This window comes from Mytilus californianus, unplaced genomic scaffold, assembly GCF_021869535.1.
Source record: "Mytilus californianus isolate M0D057914Y unplaced genomic scaffold, xbMytCali1.0.p SCAF_7, whole genome shotgun sequence".
NCBI classification, from domain to species: domain Eukaryota; kingdom Metazoa; phylum Mollusca; class Bivalvia; order Mytilida; family Mytilidae; genus Mytilus; species Mytilus californianus.
In genome coordinates this window covers 14,900,770-14,914,197 of record NW_026262723.1, presented here as the reverse complement: position 1 = coordinate 14,914,197, position 13,428 = coordinate 14,900,770, and the positions used below count along the sequence as shown (strand labels likewise).

The 13,428-nt window shown below is 29.3% G+C and overlaps 1 protein-coding gene across 4 annotated transcripts in view; it reads left to right on the top strand.

Annotated features, from left to right (window-relative positions):
- LOC127709894 (ras-related protein Rab-26-like) overlaps positions 1-13,428 on the top strand; it is a 121,436-nt gene that overhangs the window by 105,783 nt on the left and 2,225 nt on the right. For 3 of the 4 annotated variants that reach the window (XM_052215575.1, XM_052215574.1, XM_052215572.1), the window contains exons 4-6: positions 1,135-1,201; positions 5,781-5,833; positions 12,936-13,058. In XM_052215575.1, coding sequence (XP_052071535.1) covers positions 1,135-1,201; positions 5,781-5,833; positions 12,936-13,058 — 243 coding nt within the window. Of the gene's footprint in view, positions 1-875; positions 943-1,134; positions 1,202-5,780; positions 5,834-12,935; positions 13,059-13,428 lie in introns of all 4 variants that reach the window. The other variant, XM_052215573.1, reaches the window with a different exon arrangement.

The window sequence follows — 13,428 nt, the reverse complement described above, 5'->3', positions numbered from 1 at the left end:
CAAGAGTTGAGATAATGGAGGTGCTTTTGATTACAGCATCAATTTCTTTGCTTTGTAGGCTTGGAATACCCCTGGTGATAATAAATTATTTTAGTCTAATCTTTTTCTCAGACAATGTATCATCTTAATTGTCTGGGAAATGGTCATCTTAACCATGTCATAAGTCAGCTTAATTGTCCAGAGATGACCACACGTGGGTCTTCATTGCTATTTTATCTGTTGGGGAAACCAGCTGTATCATTTTCTGATTTATTTTTGATAGAATTACTCTCAAGGGAATTTTTTTTGTTTTACGATTATATATATATGGAAAATCACAATGGTAATGATTTTAATTAACTTGAATATCTCATTTTTTTCTTTTTCATTATTTATTGAAATCATTAGTTTTTTCTGATACAAATGTATTTAAATGTTAGTAATACTGAATTATTTGATTTTAAGCCTAAATTATTTGTCTGAAAATATGTTAAGGCTTTAGCAAGTATTTCCAGAAGTTTTCATTATTGTTATCAAACAATATTTATTTTATAAAATCTTCAACTTTAAAATGTTAAGTTGTAATGCAAAAAAAAAAAAGAAAAGAAAAGCAAAAAAAAAAATTGTTTGTATAATTATTGGAAAAATATCCTACAGATTAAATTTAGTGGTTTCCGTGGCCTCAACATCAGTGATCTTGTGTAGGATACCATATACTGAAAAACAGAATTACTAAAAAAATGTGTACATTTGTCATGCATGCAACAAATTTTTCACTCCCTTTCCCATTCAGTCAGAAGCACATTGTATTATAGCCATTTTGATATGGGTGAGCAGGTTTTAACACAAACAAATATTTGTCATTCTGCATACCAACTGCACAAATTCTCTTCCAGATCTGGGATACTGCCGGGCAAGAGAGATTTCGTAGTATAACCCGAGCATATTACCGTGATGCAAATGGTATGTAACCATGACAACGATATTTAATGTTTGATTAGAGTGTGTTGTCTCTATATAGCTATAATCTTAGATTTATCAAAATATTTATATTTTCAGCTAAAAAGTGAAGATATTTTGAATGGAAAGCTTCACATCTTCAGACATTTGTTTCCATAGTAACCATAATCATGACCTTGACTTTGTTATTTACAGATTTGGGACACAGCAGGTCAAGAAAGATTTAGGAGTGTTACACATGCCTATTACAGAGATGCTCATGGTATTTCCTTGATGTACCTCGCCTCCCCCTTTTATATGTTTTCACATTTCAGCGCTTAATTAAAGAATTTATTTGTTGTTTTACTGATGAGGAACATGATTCTTTTGCTAATTTTTCATTATACAAAAACTGGTACCAGTAATTGTTGAAGGAAATTCAGTTTTACATTTAATCTTGAGTTATATTTATCGATCAGATCAAATAATTAAAATTAGGTTAATGATAATATTAGTTCAGCATTGAAAAATCTAGCCTAGCCTGAATTTTGCCATTTTTTTATATTGGACATAAAATGAACATATTATAAATGGAATTTTATTAAAATATTGTGAAATTCAAGTTTTAGAGAAGAAAATATCATTACTTTATGGTCAGATTTAAGGTTGTACAATATTTTATTTCTTTGGACATGTTTAAGTTTCGGACAGTTCTGTTTTGAAAATGTTCCACTTATTCATATAAACTTTGATTCATTTTTGTTATAAATTTTGAAGATTTTATGGCAATAAAAATTTAAAACACAATTTAAACATGTATACATCCATCAGCATGCTGAATATATTAGATTAACCATACACTTTAAAAGTAAAATATATGTCAAAATATTATTTTCTTAATGGAATCTTCAACACTTTGTGACCACATGAAAGGATTTAAAATAGTAAATATTAAAATATATTTTGGAATAACAATGCCATTTTGTTCAAGTAAAATATAATTCAAGTAATGGTAATGTATTGAACGAATTAGTCAGTCTACATTCTTTGCTTGAATTCACGTACCTCATTAGTATTTGTTGGTGTATTTGTCTTTTATTGTCAGCCTTTTATCACTTTTTGATATTTTTTGCGTATTTATATGAGGTTAAGTACTAGTGGAACAAGAATATTATTTTGATGTTTATTTTGTATTTCCCTAGTACTTTCAAGAATGGGGAAAGGTTCAAGGTAAATTGAATTAGCACACTACTGAAATAATTTTGAAGGAAAAAAGGAAAAAAAGTTGTACACTGATTGAATTCTGGACTTGAGGGGCACTTAATAATATCACTGGGTAATATATTTTTGAGTGTTCAACTCTTACTCTTTTTTTCTCAATCTGTGAAATGCAAAAGGTTGGAAAAAAAAAACACATTTAAAATCAGTTCATAAAAGCACTTAGGTCAATACTATTAGTATTCCCAAAGGCAAAATCACATGACAAGTTCATTATAAGTTCATGTTACAAGTTAATCTATACTAAATAAAAGCAAATCAATGAATTTTGCAGTTACATGTACTCAAAACCTGCTACATAGAAATCTTACTTTCTTACACACTGTATCAGCTGTTGTACTTCCTAATAGATTTCTTACAGCAATGTAAACAAGTGTAGACAAATATGATTGTGTGCAAAGTCCTTATAAAGTTTTCATGTTGGTGGATAATAACATAACCTTTTGAATAATTCAAATTAGATTTGATGTCTGACAAAATCACGAAAATGTAAATAGATTTAAGAATTTCATTTAGATTTTGTATGTTATGGTTGATTTGGAATTTTATCATGATCATGCTGACATGAGATTTGATAGAAATTGATACTTATTTACATTTAGAAATGTTATTTCTGTAATCATTGGTAATAATCATTGGCAAAATATTTAAATTAAATTTTGTGTTTATTATTGATGCCAAATTTGTTAGTATTTCAAAATGACATATTGAAATTTAGTTTTATTTTCCAGTTTCTAATCACATAGCATATTGTTAATGTCATGAAATATTATATTCATGAACCTTAATTAAAGAAAAAATTCTTAAAAATTTTGAATGTGATTTGATTTGATATTGAAAGAAAATTCCATGAAGCTATCCCCAAATAGAATTTTAAAGAATCCTTAAGCAAAATATATCCATAAATGTTTATGTTTGAATTTCTTCATAAAAAAAGTCTTCTGTTGACAGATCCATGGCATCATGGGTAGCTTATTTACTTTGGTTACAAGGGAGACAACCAAAATATTAAGAACACAAACTTTGCATGAATTATATGTGTGTGTATTATTTACTGATTATGTAGCTGCATGATTTTTATGTAAGATATTTTTTTTTATTTGTTATCTTCTTTCCTGGAATACGATACAGTTTACTCTCTCCATAAACCCCGAATACATTTGTAATCTTCAAAAAAATAGAGGGAGTGGTATACTGAAAAAATCCTGATTCCGAAGGGTTTGAGAGCTCTGAGTTGGAGAACCAAATAATCCTCTCTTTTACTTCCGAGGATGTCTTACATAGGGTCATTTGGATCTTTCCATAGAACTTCGATCATTTAAAAGACTTGCGGTGAATGTTGTGTCCTGTCTGTTTGACGTCTTTCCAATTGATTTACATTTGTAATCTTCCTTCTAAAAACACTCAATTTTTTTTTCTCTAAAAAAACAATGCTTTAAAAACTTCCTGGTAGAACTGCTGCACATAAGAAAAAATTAAGATTGGCCTCTAGAAAAACTGATATTTGTTGGTTTTTAATACGATACTAATAAAAAAATATGGAGTATATTTCAATGAGTCAGCGACCTAATGACAAAATAACCTGAAAGACATTTAGAGATTAACGATATCGTTTGGAACTATAAAAAAGTGTCTGTTCAATTTGTCAATGTGTAAATCACCTGAGTACAGAAAGGTAGTCATATATTTAACAGAAACTTTCAAAGATTAGCCAAATTCTCTAAAGTACAAAAATCATTAAGAGATAATAAAAGGCACAATTACCATTTACCCTGAAGAGTAATATTCTTCAACAATGATATATGACAGTCAGCAGTGAATCATGGAGATATGCAATTCTTTTAATTTTTTTCACCAATTGAACATAGTTATGAATTTTATCATATTGTTTTTATCAAATAAATTTTTATATGAATATTTAAGCTTATTATTTCATTTACTTGAGGCTTATAGAGTAAATGATGGATTTTAAACTTGTGAAATTATTATGAATTGAAGATAATTTCAAGTATAAGTATTCTATATTCTAGATAACATGTATATAACATCAAAAACATGTTATAAGCTTATTCATGCATACCTTTAAATGGATTAAGATTAATCTTTTTATACTTTTGTGTGGTTAATTTGTTTTGCCTTTTGTAACTTTTATAAATTGTGATTTAGTTGTAATAATAATGTATTACCTATTTGCCTTTGAAGAATTTAGGCCTTCAAAAAGAATAAATTGTCTGCTTGAAAAATATGTTTAAATATTTATTAGCAATTTGAAAGTTTCAACCTATTCATTATTATTTAAGTACTAGAGTTTTGAAAAAAACTTAGTGAAATATTTTCAATTTTGATCTTTTAATTTATTTTATTTATAAAATTTGCAATAACAAAATATTTAAGCTATAATTACAACAAATAAAACAGATAAGAGATATCATAACTGTTTAAAGCAATGAACAGATATAAGGTGGAAAAAAATCACCATTTTTACTCCCATTTGACAATATTTGAAGGTGATATACATTGTATGCCATGTATACTCAAAGAATCATATCTCTTCAAAGACTTCCAAAGAATTTTATATGCTCCACAATTTTTTACTAATACTTGTTTTAACTTTAGGGGAAGCTTTCTTAAAGAACTGAAAATCAGTTAAAAAAATTGGCATATTATATTAGCCATGTTTGCAGTTCACTTGAAAGTGAGACACCCAATCTAAATTTGGAAAAACATTCTAGATAGTGATTTCCTTTAATTTTCCTGGTATTTAATAAAATAATCAATAACATATCTAAAATTACTGTATTAAATTGAAGCATTTACGGTTAAATCAAATCCTTCACTAACCAGACAGACAAGTTCAAGGCCAATTTGCCTAAGGGAGTTCAGTTGCAACCCTGAGGAAAGATACATGCTGCCTACATATGACAAAAGTCATGCATCATTATTGTGATTATATGACAAATAGATTGAAATGTATTGATAAATGTTTAGTATTATGATTTGTTTTAGTTTTAACCTTTAATTTACAATTGATAATTTCAGTGATAAAATGTAGTTATTATAGCAGCTTCTATATATAGAAGGGGGATATATAGAGGAAACATAGATACTATAGTTATAGAAATAGACTAATTTGAATTTTATTTGCAGAATTTTCTGTGTAAAATAAAAGCATGAAAAGGAGATGTTGGCTATAAATCATTGAGACAGTACACCAACAAGACAAACAAATTAAAAAAAACACAAAATTCATCTTCTGCATTCTGTTCATGTTTTTCCAATTTTTAATGTTGTAAAATGTGACATGGTCACTGTGATGAATACATTAAGGCCTGCAATGAAAAGTTATGATGATAGTACCTGTAAATGATCATGAATTTTTGAAATGTTTTTGTGAAAATTGGAATAGGATAGCGCTAGGTATTCCAGAAATAAAGACTTGCATTTTAAATTTTGATAGCATTATTTGAATTAGCATTTCCTGAAATTGTAATAATCAGATCTTTATTGTTCATTGTTCAATAATCAAAACAATAAATGCATGCACAGTTTACTGAATTAACAGTTTTTGGTTTTGTATTTTTCAGCATTACTGCTGTTATATGATGTTACAAATAAAGCCAGCTTTGACAATATAAGAGTGAGTATACATTGTAGTTTTTAACCTTCAATCAGGGGTAGATCAAGGAAGGGAGTAAACACATTCTTCCCTTGTTGGCATCTTTATTATCCTTCCTGAAATGAGAGTCAAATGATGTAAAACACATGTCTTACTTTTCTGGCAAAGCCATGACAGGTGGCATTTACGAGCGAATATGCCTGTTTGGTGATTATCTGCTCTATTGCCATGTTTGCCATGTTAACATATGTTAACAAAGGAGTATATGCAGATTTGGTTATCTTTTTATCTTTATCCTCTTAGTTTTGTTGACCTTATTTTATTATTCATGCTTTTTATACCAGGTGAAAGTTATCAGATATATTAGGGCTCTGTAGAAATTATTTTTCATAACAATTTTGGTTTCTAGAAACTTAGACTGTTTCAACAGTATTGGGTATGACTGGGACCATTAATCAATTTGCCAATCAGGGAGCAGCTTGTCTGTGTCAACTTTCTACTTGAATGTTTTGTACCTTCATTGTTATTTTTTGGCTTTCTGCGCTAAGAATGATTTCTGTCATCGTTTGATATGATCTTTTACAATTGACTCGAGCTCCTTTGAGCCTTCTTAAGAACCCAGATTGATGTGGGATTATGCTCACTGTCCAAGTGAAATTCAGTTGTTTTTGTATGTCTTGCCTTTGGACACATTCTGGTATACCATAGTCTGTCAATCCATCCGTCTGTCTATCAGTCCATCCGTCTGTCTATCAGTCCATCCGTCTATCAGTCCATCCTTCTGTCAATCCATCTGTCTGTCTGTCAATACTTTGTACAGAAATTCAAAATTTCTTTTACCAATTCATGATAAAATTTTACCACAACCTTAATTTTGACAGAGGAAGGCTCCCTTTTGAGTTTGAAAATTTTGGTTTTTTGTCATTTCAGAGTTATATGTCACTTTTAACTTTCCAATGTAAGGCAATTTTTTACATATCACAAACTGATAAAAAAAAAAGGAGATATGATATGATTGCCAGTGAGACAATTATCCACCAAAAGAATTCAAGTGAAGTGGATGTAAGCAATTATAGACAACCGTACGGATTTTAACAGTGAGAAAAACCTATGCCATATAGTTTGCTATAAAAGGCACCAACATGAAAAACAGGACATATCATGGACTTACTCCAGTTTCGTTTGCTTGGATTGTTTTCCTCAAAACTTAACACTATTTTTGGGATTGTTAAAAGGAAGCTTCCTTTCCATATATTGAAAATTTTCTTGTTTGTCACTTTAGAGTTATGGGACTTAAACTGTCAGATTTAAGTAAATTTTACTCATGTTGTACCATAACTTGAGAATGACTGGATAGATTTACATAATTGTTGGAATTTATGAAAGGAAGATACTGTTGATTTTAAAAATTGGGACTTTAATCGTCATATTAATAAAAGGCAATCGTTTACATGTCATGCAGTAGCTCTAGTAAGCTTGGATCAAATTACTACAAACCTACCACTGTTTGTTTGGATAAATGAATGTAGACTCCCTTTTGATTTTGAATATTTTCTGCCTAAGGATATCCTGATACAAGTTTTTCTACAGGGCCATTCAATTTCTAATAAGATGCCTTCCAAATATTCCATTTTACTCTCGCAACAAAATATGCATACCATGCACTCCTATGCACTCTTACCACAGCTGTTTATTTAATTTTATTCTTCACATTTGAAACCTTGTCTCATGTGCATCTACACCCCATTTTTTATTTACCATGTTTATATAATAAAAAAATTCCTTGATATTGTTTCATCTAAAATTTCTGGAAAAGCAATTATTGGAAACTGAAATCAAAAATAGGCAAATTAAAGTACATTTAATAGCATTTAGTGGAGGATAGGTTAAATTACTCTGAGTAGATTGTTTAGAAAATAGACATGTTTCCCTCTGATTAAAGGGTCTGTTTTTACTTCATTTGACAAATTAACAGTAAATCCAATTAGATTTTATATTGTTTTGAAAAATTGCAGATTTAGAAAGCAATATCTAAACTGTGTTCAAATTTAAATTTCTGTTTTATTAGTTTTTGAAGTACATAGTTTCAGTCTAATTTGGTGTTGCAAGAAAGTACATCAAATAATGTTTCCCCAAGACAGTTAATAATGATTTATTAGAGAGTTTGACTAGACAGTAAATCTCTTTAGATGTCACTGCACTTTGGAAGCCAGTGGTGACTGGATGAGCAGACATCTTGTTAGGTTTGTAATTCCATTTAGATATTATCCAGGAAATTTAAAACCCCAATGAAAAATTAACCTTTAAAGAGCATAATTTTCTCAAACTGGAAACTGTTAAGACTAATTAGTAGAAACAGATTTTAGAGATAAAACTCCATTTTTTTCCTCATGCATATTCAAGATTTTACAAGACTGAAATATCTGACAATTTAAATGTATATCTATGATTATTGTGAATTTTTTGTAACTAATGCATTGAACCTTTGGGTAAGTCTGCAAATTATTGTAATTCTTGAAATATCTTTAGAAAACCTGAACATGGTCAGTTAACATCAGACTTGGCAAATGTATTGTCCTAAAGTTATCTTGTTACAAAATTTAGTTCAAGGATTCAGCCTTTAACCCAGGTATCAAGCAAACTTTTATATAATTGGTAATCAAATTAAGAAAAATTAAGAAAATGCATGTAATATCATACATATATATGTATATGCTAGGTGAAGGACACAGGATCCTGTTATCATCTAGTTTAGACTTATTAGATATCAACAAAAATCAACAGTTCTTATAATTACAGTCAAATCTGTATATAAAGGTCACTGTCGGGACAAAAGAAAATTGACCTTATAAGACAGGTGACCTTTGAATTGAGGTTTAAAATTCTTAGGTATTACAAGTGCTGGACAAGAAGACAGTGGCCTTAAAAGACAGGTTTTTGCCAAATAAAGTTGACCTTTGGAGCAGGTTTGACTATATTACTGATGTTCAATCTCTAATTATTGAAAAAAGGTAAAGGTCACTTAACCCATTGACATACATGACAGTTTTTTTATCATCATTATCTTTGGTTATTTCTGGTACTATAAGCATGATAAGAGTAAATAAATTGACATAAAATGACTTATTGTAAGGTATGTCACAGGCTACTACAAAAAATAGCTAATTTTACAATTCAGTTTAAATTGTTAGTTTAATGTTACTTAGTGAACATCTACGTCATTTGGTCTCTGGTGGATAGTTTTCTCATTGCAATCAGACCACATCTCTTTATTTTATTTAACATGCAACGTTAAAAATGTGGCTCCCGATGTTGGTCTAGTACAAAACAGGGTTCATATTGATATCACGTTATCATGTTCTTTTTTTAAATATGCATTCAGTTTGCCCCTGGATGTTCAACAGTCATCTGTCATCATCTTTTTATTCATATTTGCATTTATGATATCAGATTATTTAGTTATATAACATATTTTATTCAATTTTATCATTTATCCTATATTTGAACCCTTTCAGTGCAGATTCTTCTAAGAGATAATATTCACAATTAATACAGATTATTTCATTAAGTTGCGGAAAACAAACTATGGCAGAATGCTTTTGTAATCCATACCTTATATTATATTCATGAAGTTTAAAATGTAAAAATGAAATTACAGTTCAAAAGAGAATAAAGAAACTGATTCCTGCAGCGTTTTCAATCATTTACAAAGCTGGTCTTATAAATAATTGAATGAACAATTTAGTTGAAACATTATATGAAGTGGATTATTGAAATAGCTTTCAGTTATGAAAGTCTGAGTATTTAAAAAAAGAACAGATTACAAAATTTTCCAGCTGCATCGATACAAACATTGATATTTGTATGGACAAATTATTGCATTTGATTGCAACATTACACATTTGTAATATCAATACATGTATTATAAAAAAATGATTATTGTAGCAAATATAAAGAAAAGAAAAATAAATAGAAAAAAGATAAAAGATAACAAAAAATATGTCAAATATATTGTCTTTGAAACTACACTTATAATGACTTATTTGTTAAATTGTATATCTTCAAGTTATTGTTTGTTGAGGGCATTGATATTTTTCAACATATCTTTTTGTTTGTCTCTTTTAAAACATCAACATGGTCAAATCTGCCGAGCAACCTTGGGGAGAAATGTGGCCGACCTTGCAACTTGACCTCTTATTTAAAAGGACCAATAGGTGACAGTTAAAAATGTTTAAAAATTTGTTTTGTGGATTTCCACTGCTTTCTAATTTGCTTAAAAGTGACTTGGTGACCTTAGGCAATTTATAAACAAGATATTGTGACCTAAGGGTGGTACCCTACTAGAACCCCATTTTGTTTGGCTTCTCAGAACTAATGACATTTAGATTGACCTCAAGCTAAAGATAAGACTGCACTAATACTAATGTTTGTCTATGGGTGAATAAAAAAAGGAGATGAGGTATGATTGCCAATGAGACAACTATCCACCAAAGTTCAAATGAAGTGGATTTAAGCAATTAGAGGCAACCGTACGGCCTTCAACAATGAGAAAAACCCGTACCTTATAGTCGGCTATAAAAGACCCCGACATGAAAAATTATGAAACAATTCAATTGAGAAAATTAACAACCGAATTTATAACAAAATCTTCACTGTTTATGTTGTAGACAGGCACATTGACCACCAACTGACCAACTCCTTATCTTTTGAAAAAACCAAGTAATGTAGAACACACTGCTAGGATAGCTTGACTTGGTACAAGCACAGAATGTGGTCAAGTTTTACGTGTGAAACAATACATTAATACAATTACCTCACATATTAAAAAAAAAAAGACCATCAAGACATGAAATGATTCAAGTTGCTTTACCAATCAAAATCTGAATTTTTGAAATCTTCATAAAGGAGATTAAGCTGATTATGTTAGGAATATCAAACACATAAATGTATTTTAAATTATTTTGACTTGGTTAGAAAAGTGGAATAGTACTATAAAAGGAGATAAAAGTTGTTATGGTCTTTTTAGAATTTAATTTGCATTTTGAATGTATATTCTTATAACCGTATTCCAGCTGGATGCACTCACACTGGTAAAAAATATTGCTTTTGAGGTCAATGGCCACATTTTTGTCAGTTCAATTTTATTTATCGTTTTTAAACTCTATTAGTCTTCTAAATGACAGAGTAAAAATGTCTGTAAACAACTTGTTATGGCATTTAAAACACTGCAGTATGCGATATTTATTGCAGAAAAATTCATTAACTCATGAATGCATGAAGAATTACAATTATCACTCCCTGCTTAATTTATCTAATTGTTATAAAAGTCGTTTCAGTTAATTGAAAACTGTCATACTTTTCAAGTAGCTTGAATTAAGTGGTTAAGATTAAAATGTTCAAGGGACATGATCACATTGTTTCCACTCTGTGACATCGGAAGGTCGGTGCATGAATCTGTGGGTAATGACATTTATGGGTTTGTTTGATTTTATGGCAATACAGTTTTAATGTTACTGTGATATATATCATAGCTAGTGCACTGTTGTTAGTTTCCAGGCCTGATATACGTACATTGTGGGAAGACTCCGAAGTAGAATAAACTATGCAGTGTCTCCTGTTATTGTCTGGAATAACTTCTTTTATTGGCTTTATTAAATATAGAACAAGGGAATTACCATTTTTATTGATGTATCTTGTTCAAAACTAAAGACTAGTTTGCCTACAAGTTAAACTACCATCCATTAAAAAGATATGCTATTTTGTCAATTTTTTGACAGTTACCATACTTTAAAACCTACTAACAAATAAAACTGCATGGCATGAACTATTTAACTTTGATGCTTAAATGTGTCTGTCTTAAATCAAACATCTTGTTAGCTGTTTCCTCATTACTTCAGGTTTTGTTCTTTTAGGGAAAAAGTGTATATTTGGCTGTTCACTTCAATGTTGAATTCCGTAGATGAATTGTCTCAGTATGGAACAACTTGTCATTAATAATTGTACATTGTTAAAGGTTGCATTATGTAACTTGAAAATGTCTATGATTAAAAGGAGATGCTGGGTTTGATTCAGTATAATAGTAATCAAACAACAGAAAAAAAAGACATCTAAAGGTCAACATACAGTTTTAATTCAGCATATATTGTATCTGTGCAAATTGTTAAGTTCTTAATCTGCCAAAGTCGGGCAAAGTTGTAAATAAGATTTAAGTTGTGTAGGCTCATGTTGTTTGTTTCTGTCTTAAGAATGTTTATGCTGCATATTGTTTCATTCAAAATTAAATATGTTTTATTGAGAGATTTCTAATGAGATTAGGAATTAAATATTATTTAGACATCTCTCATCCTAGAGAAGATGAAATTTCTATACAGGTTTTAGATTGATAAAAACAACCCACAACGGCTTTAAAGCATGTTTACATCTCATTAAAGTTTCATTGCATATTTGCAAATAAGATTAACTGATTTCTATTGCTACTCAAACAGACTAATATAATTATTAGTTGTTTAAAATAATCAGAATAAATGCTTTTTACAACAACAAAAATTGTAAATTCAATAAGTTGGAAAAAGAATTGTTGTGGTTTTGATTTCTGTATTAGAATGAGAAGCATGAACCAAATGAAATTCTAAATGAAATATTCTCTATATGCTGTGTATATTGTATAAAAACAACTTGAACATTTTAATAGAAGGCCAAATGTACCTTTATGCTGTATTTAACATTTGCAAAGTGAACTATCCCTTTGGATAAGTACAATAGCTATTGTGTTCTGTGGAGTTGAAAAACCGATCTTTCATTTGGGAAAGTTTTAATTTCCTTTGCAATAAGAACAAAATAAACTTGAATCTTATCTTGATGATATAGCGATTACCTAAGAGTATGACCTAGATATATTTATCTCAAGTTAGATTGTAATTTTGTTTTTTAGATAACTTTAAATAAAATTATGTAAAATTACTCAATATACTACAAAGAAATCAAATGGCAGTTTCAGTGAGAAACAATCATAAACAAAACAGAGGATTCCATAAACTACTTTATTGTAATTTGAATGAAAGAAAATAAATGAACATAAAAAAATTTTTGTACATTGGCTCATTATGATACCCTTTTGTTTCAGGCATGGCTTGGAGAAATAAATGAATATGCTCAGGAAGATGTAGTTATAATGTTACTAGGGAATAAAGCTGATATGGCCGGAGAACGAATGATTAGAACTGAAGATGGAGAAAAATTAGCGAAGGTAGTATTTGTTGAAAAAGATCTCTAAGATTGCATTATATTTTCTAAGTATTCACATGGTACAAGATGTTTTCAGCAGTAATTACATCAATATTTATAATAAACACACTGCATGAAATAGTTTGAACATATTGGCAGATGTTTGACAAAAGAGGTTTGCAATTTACCTCTTTTTGTGCATAAATTGTGTTTATATATATATATTTGGCAATTTTTGTATTTATTGTATCTCTAGAAGTATAAATGCAACATATCACATATTTAATATCCAGATGCTGCATTAAACAAGTTCTAAATGCCTACAAATATCATAAAATATCAAATACCAACCAATTATGTCTACTTGGCTTAAAATCACCACAGTAATTTAC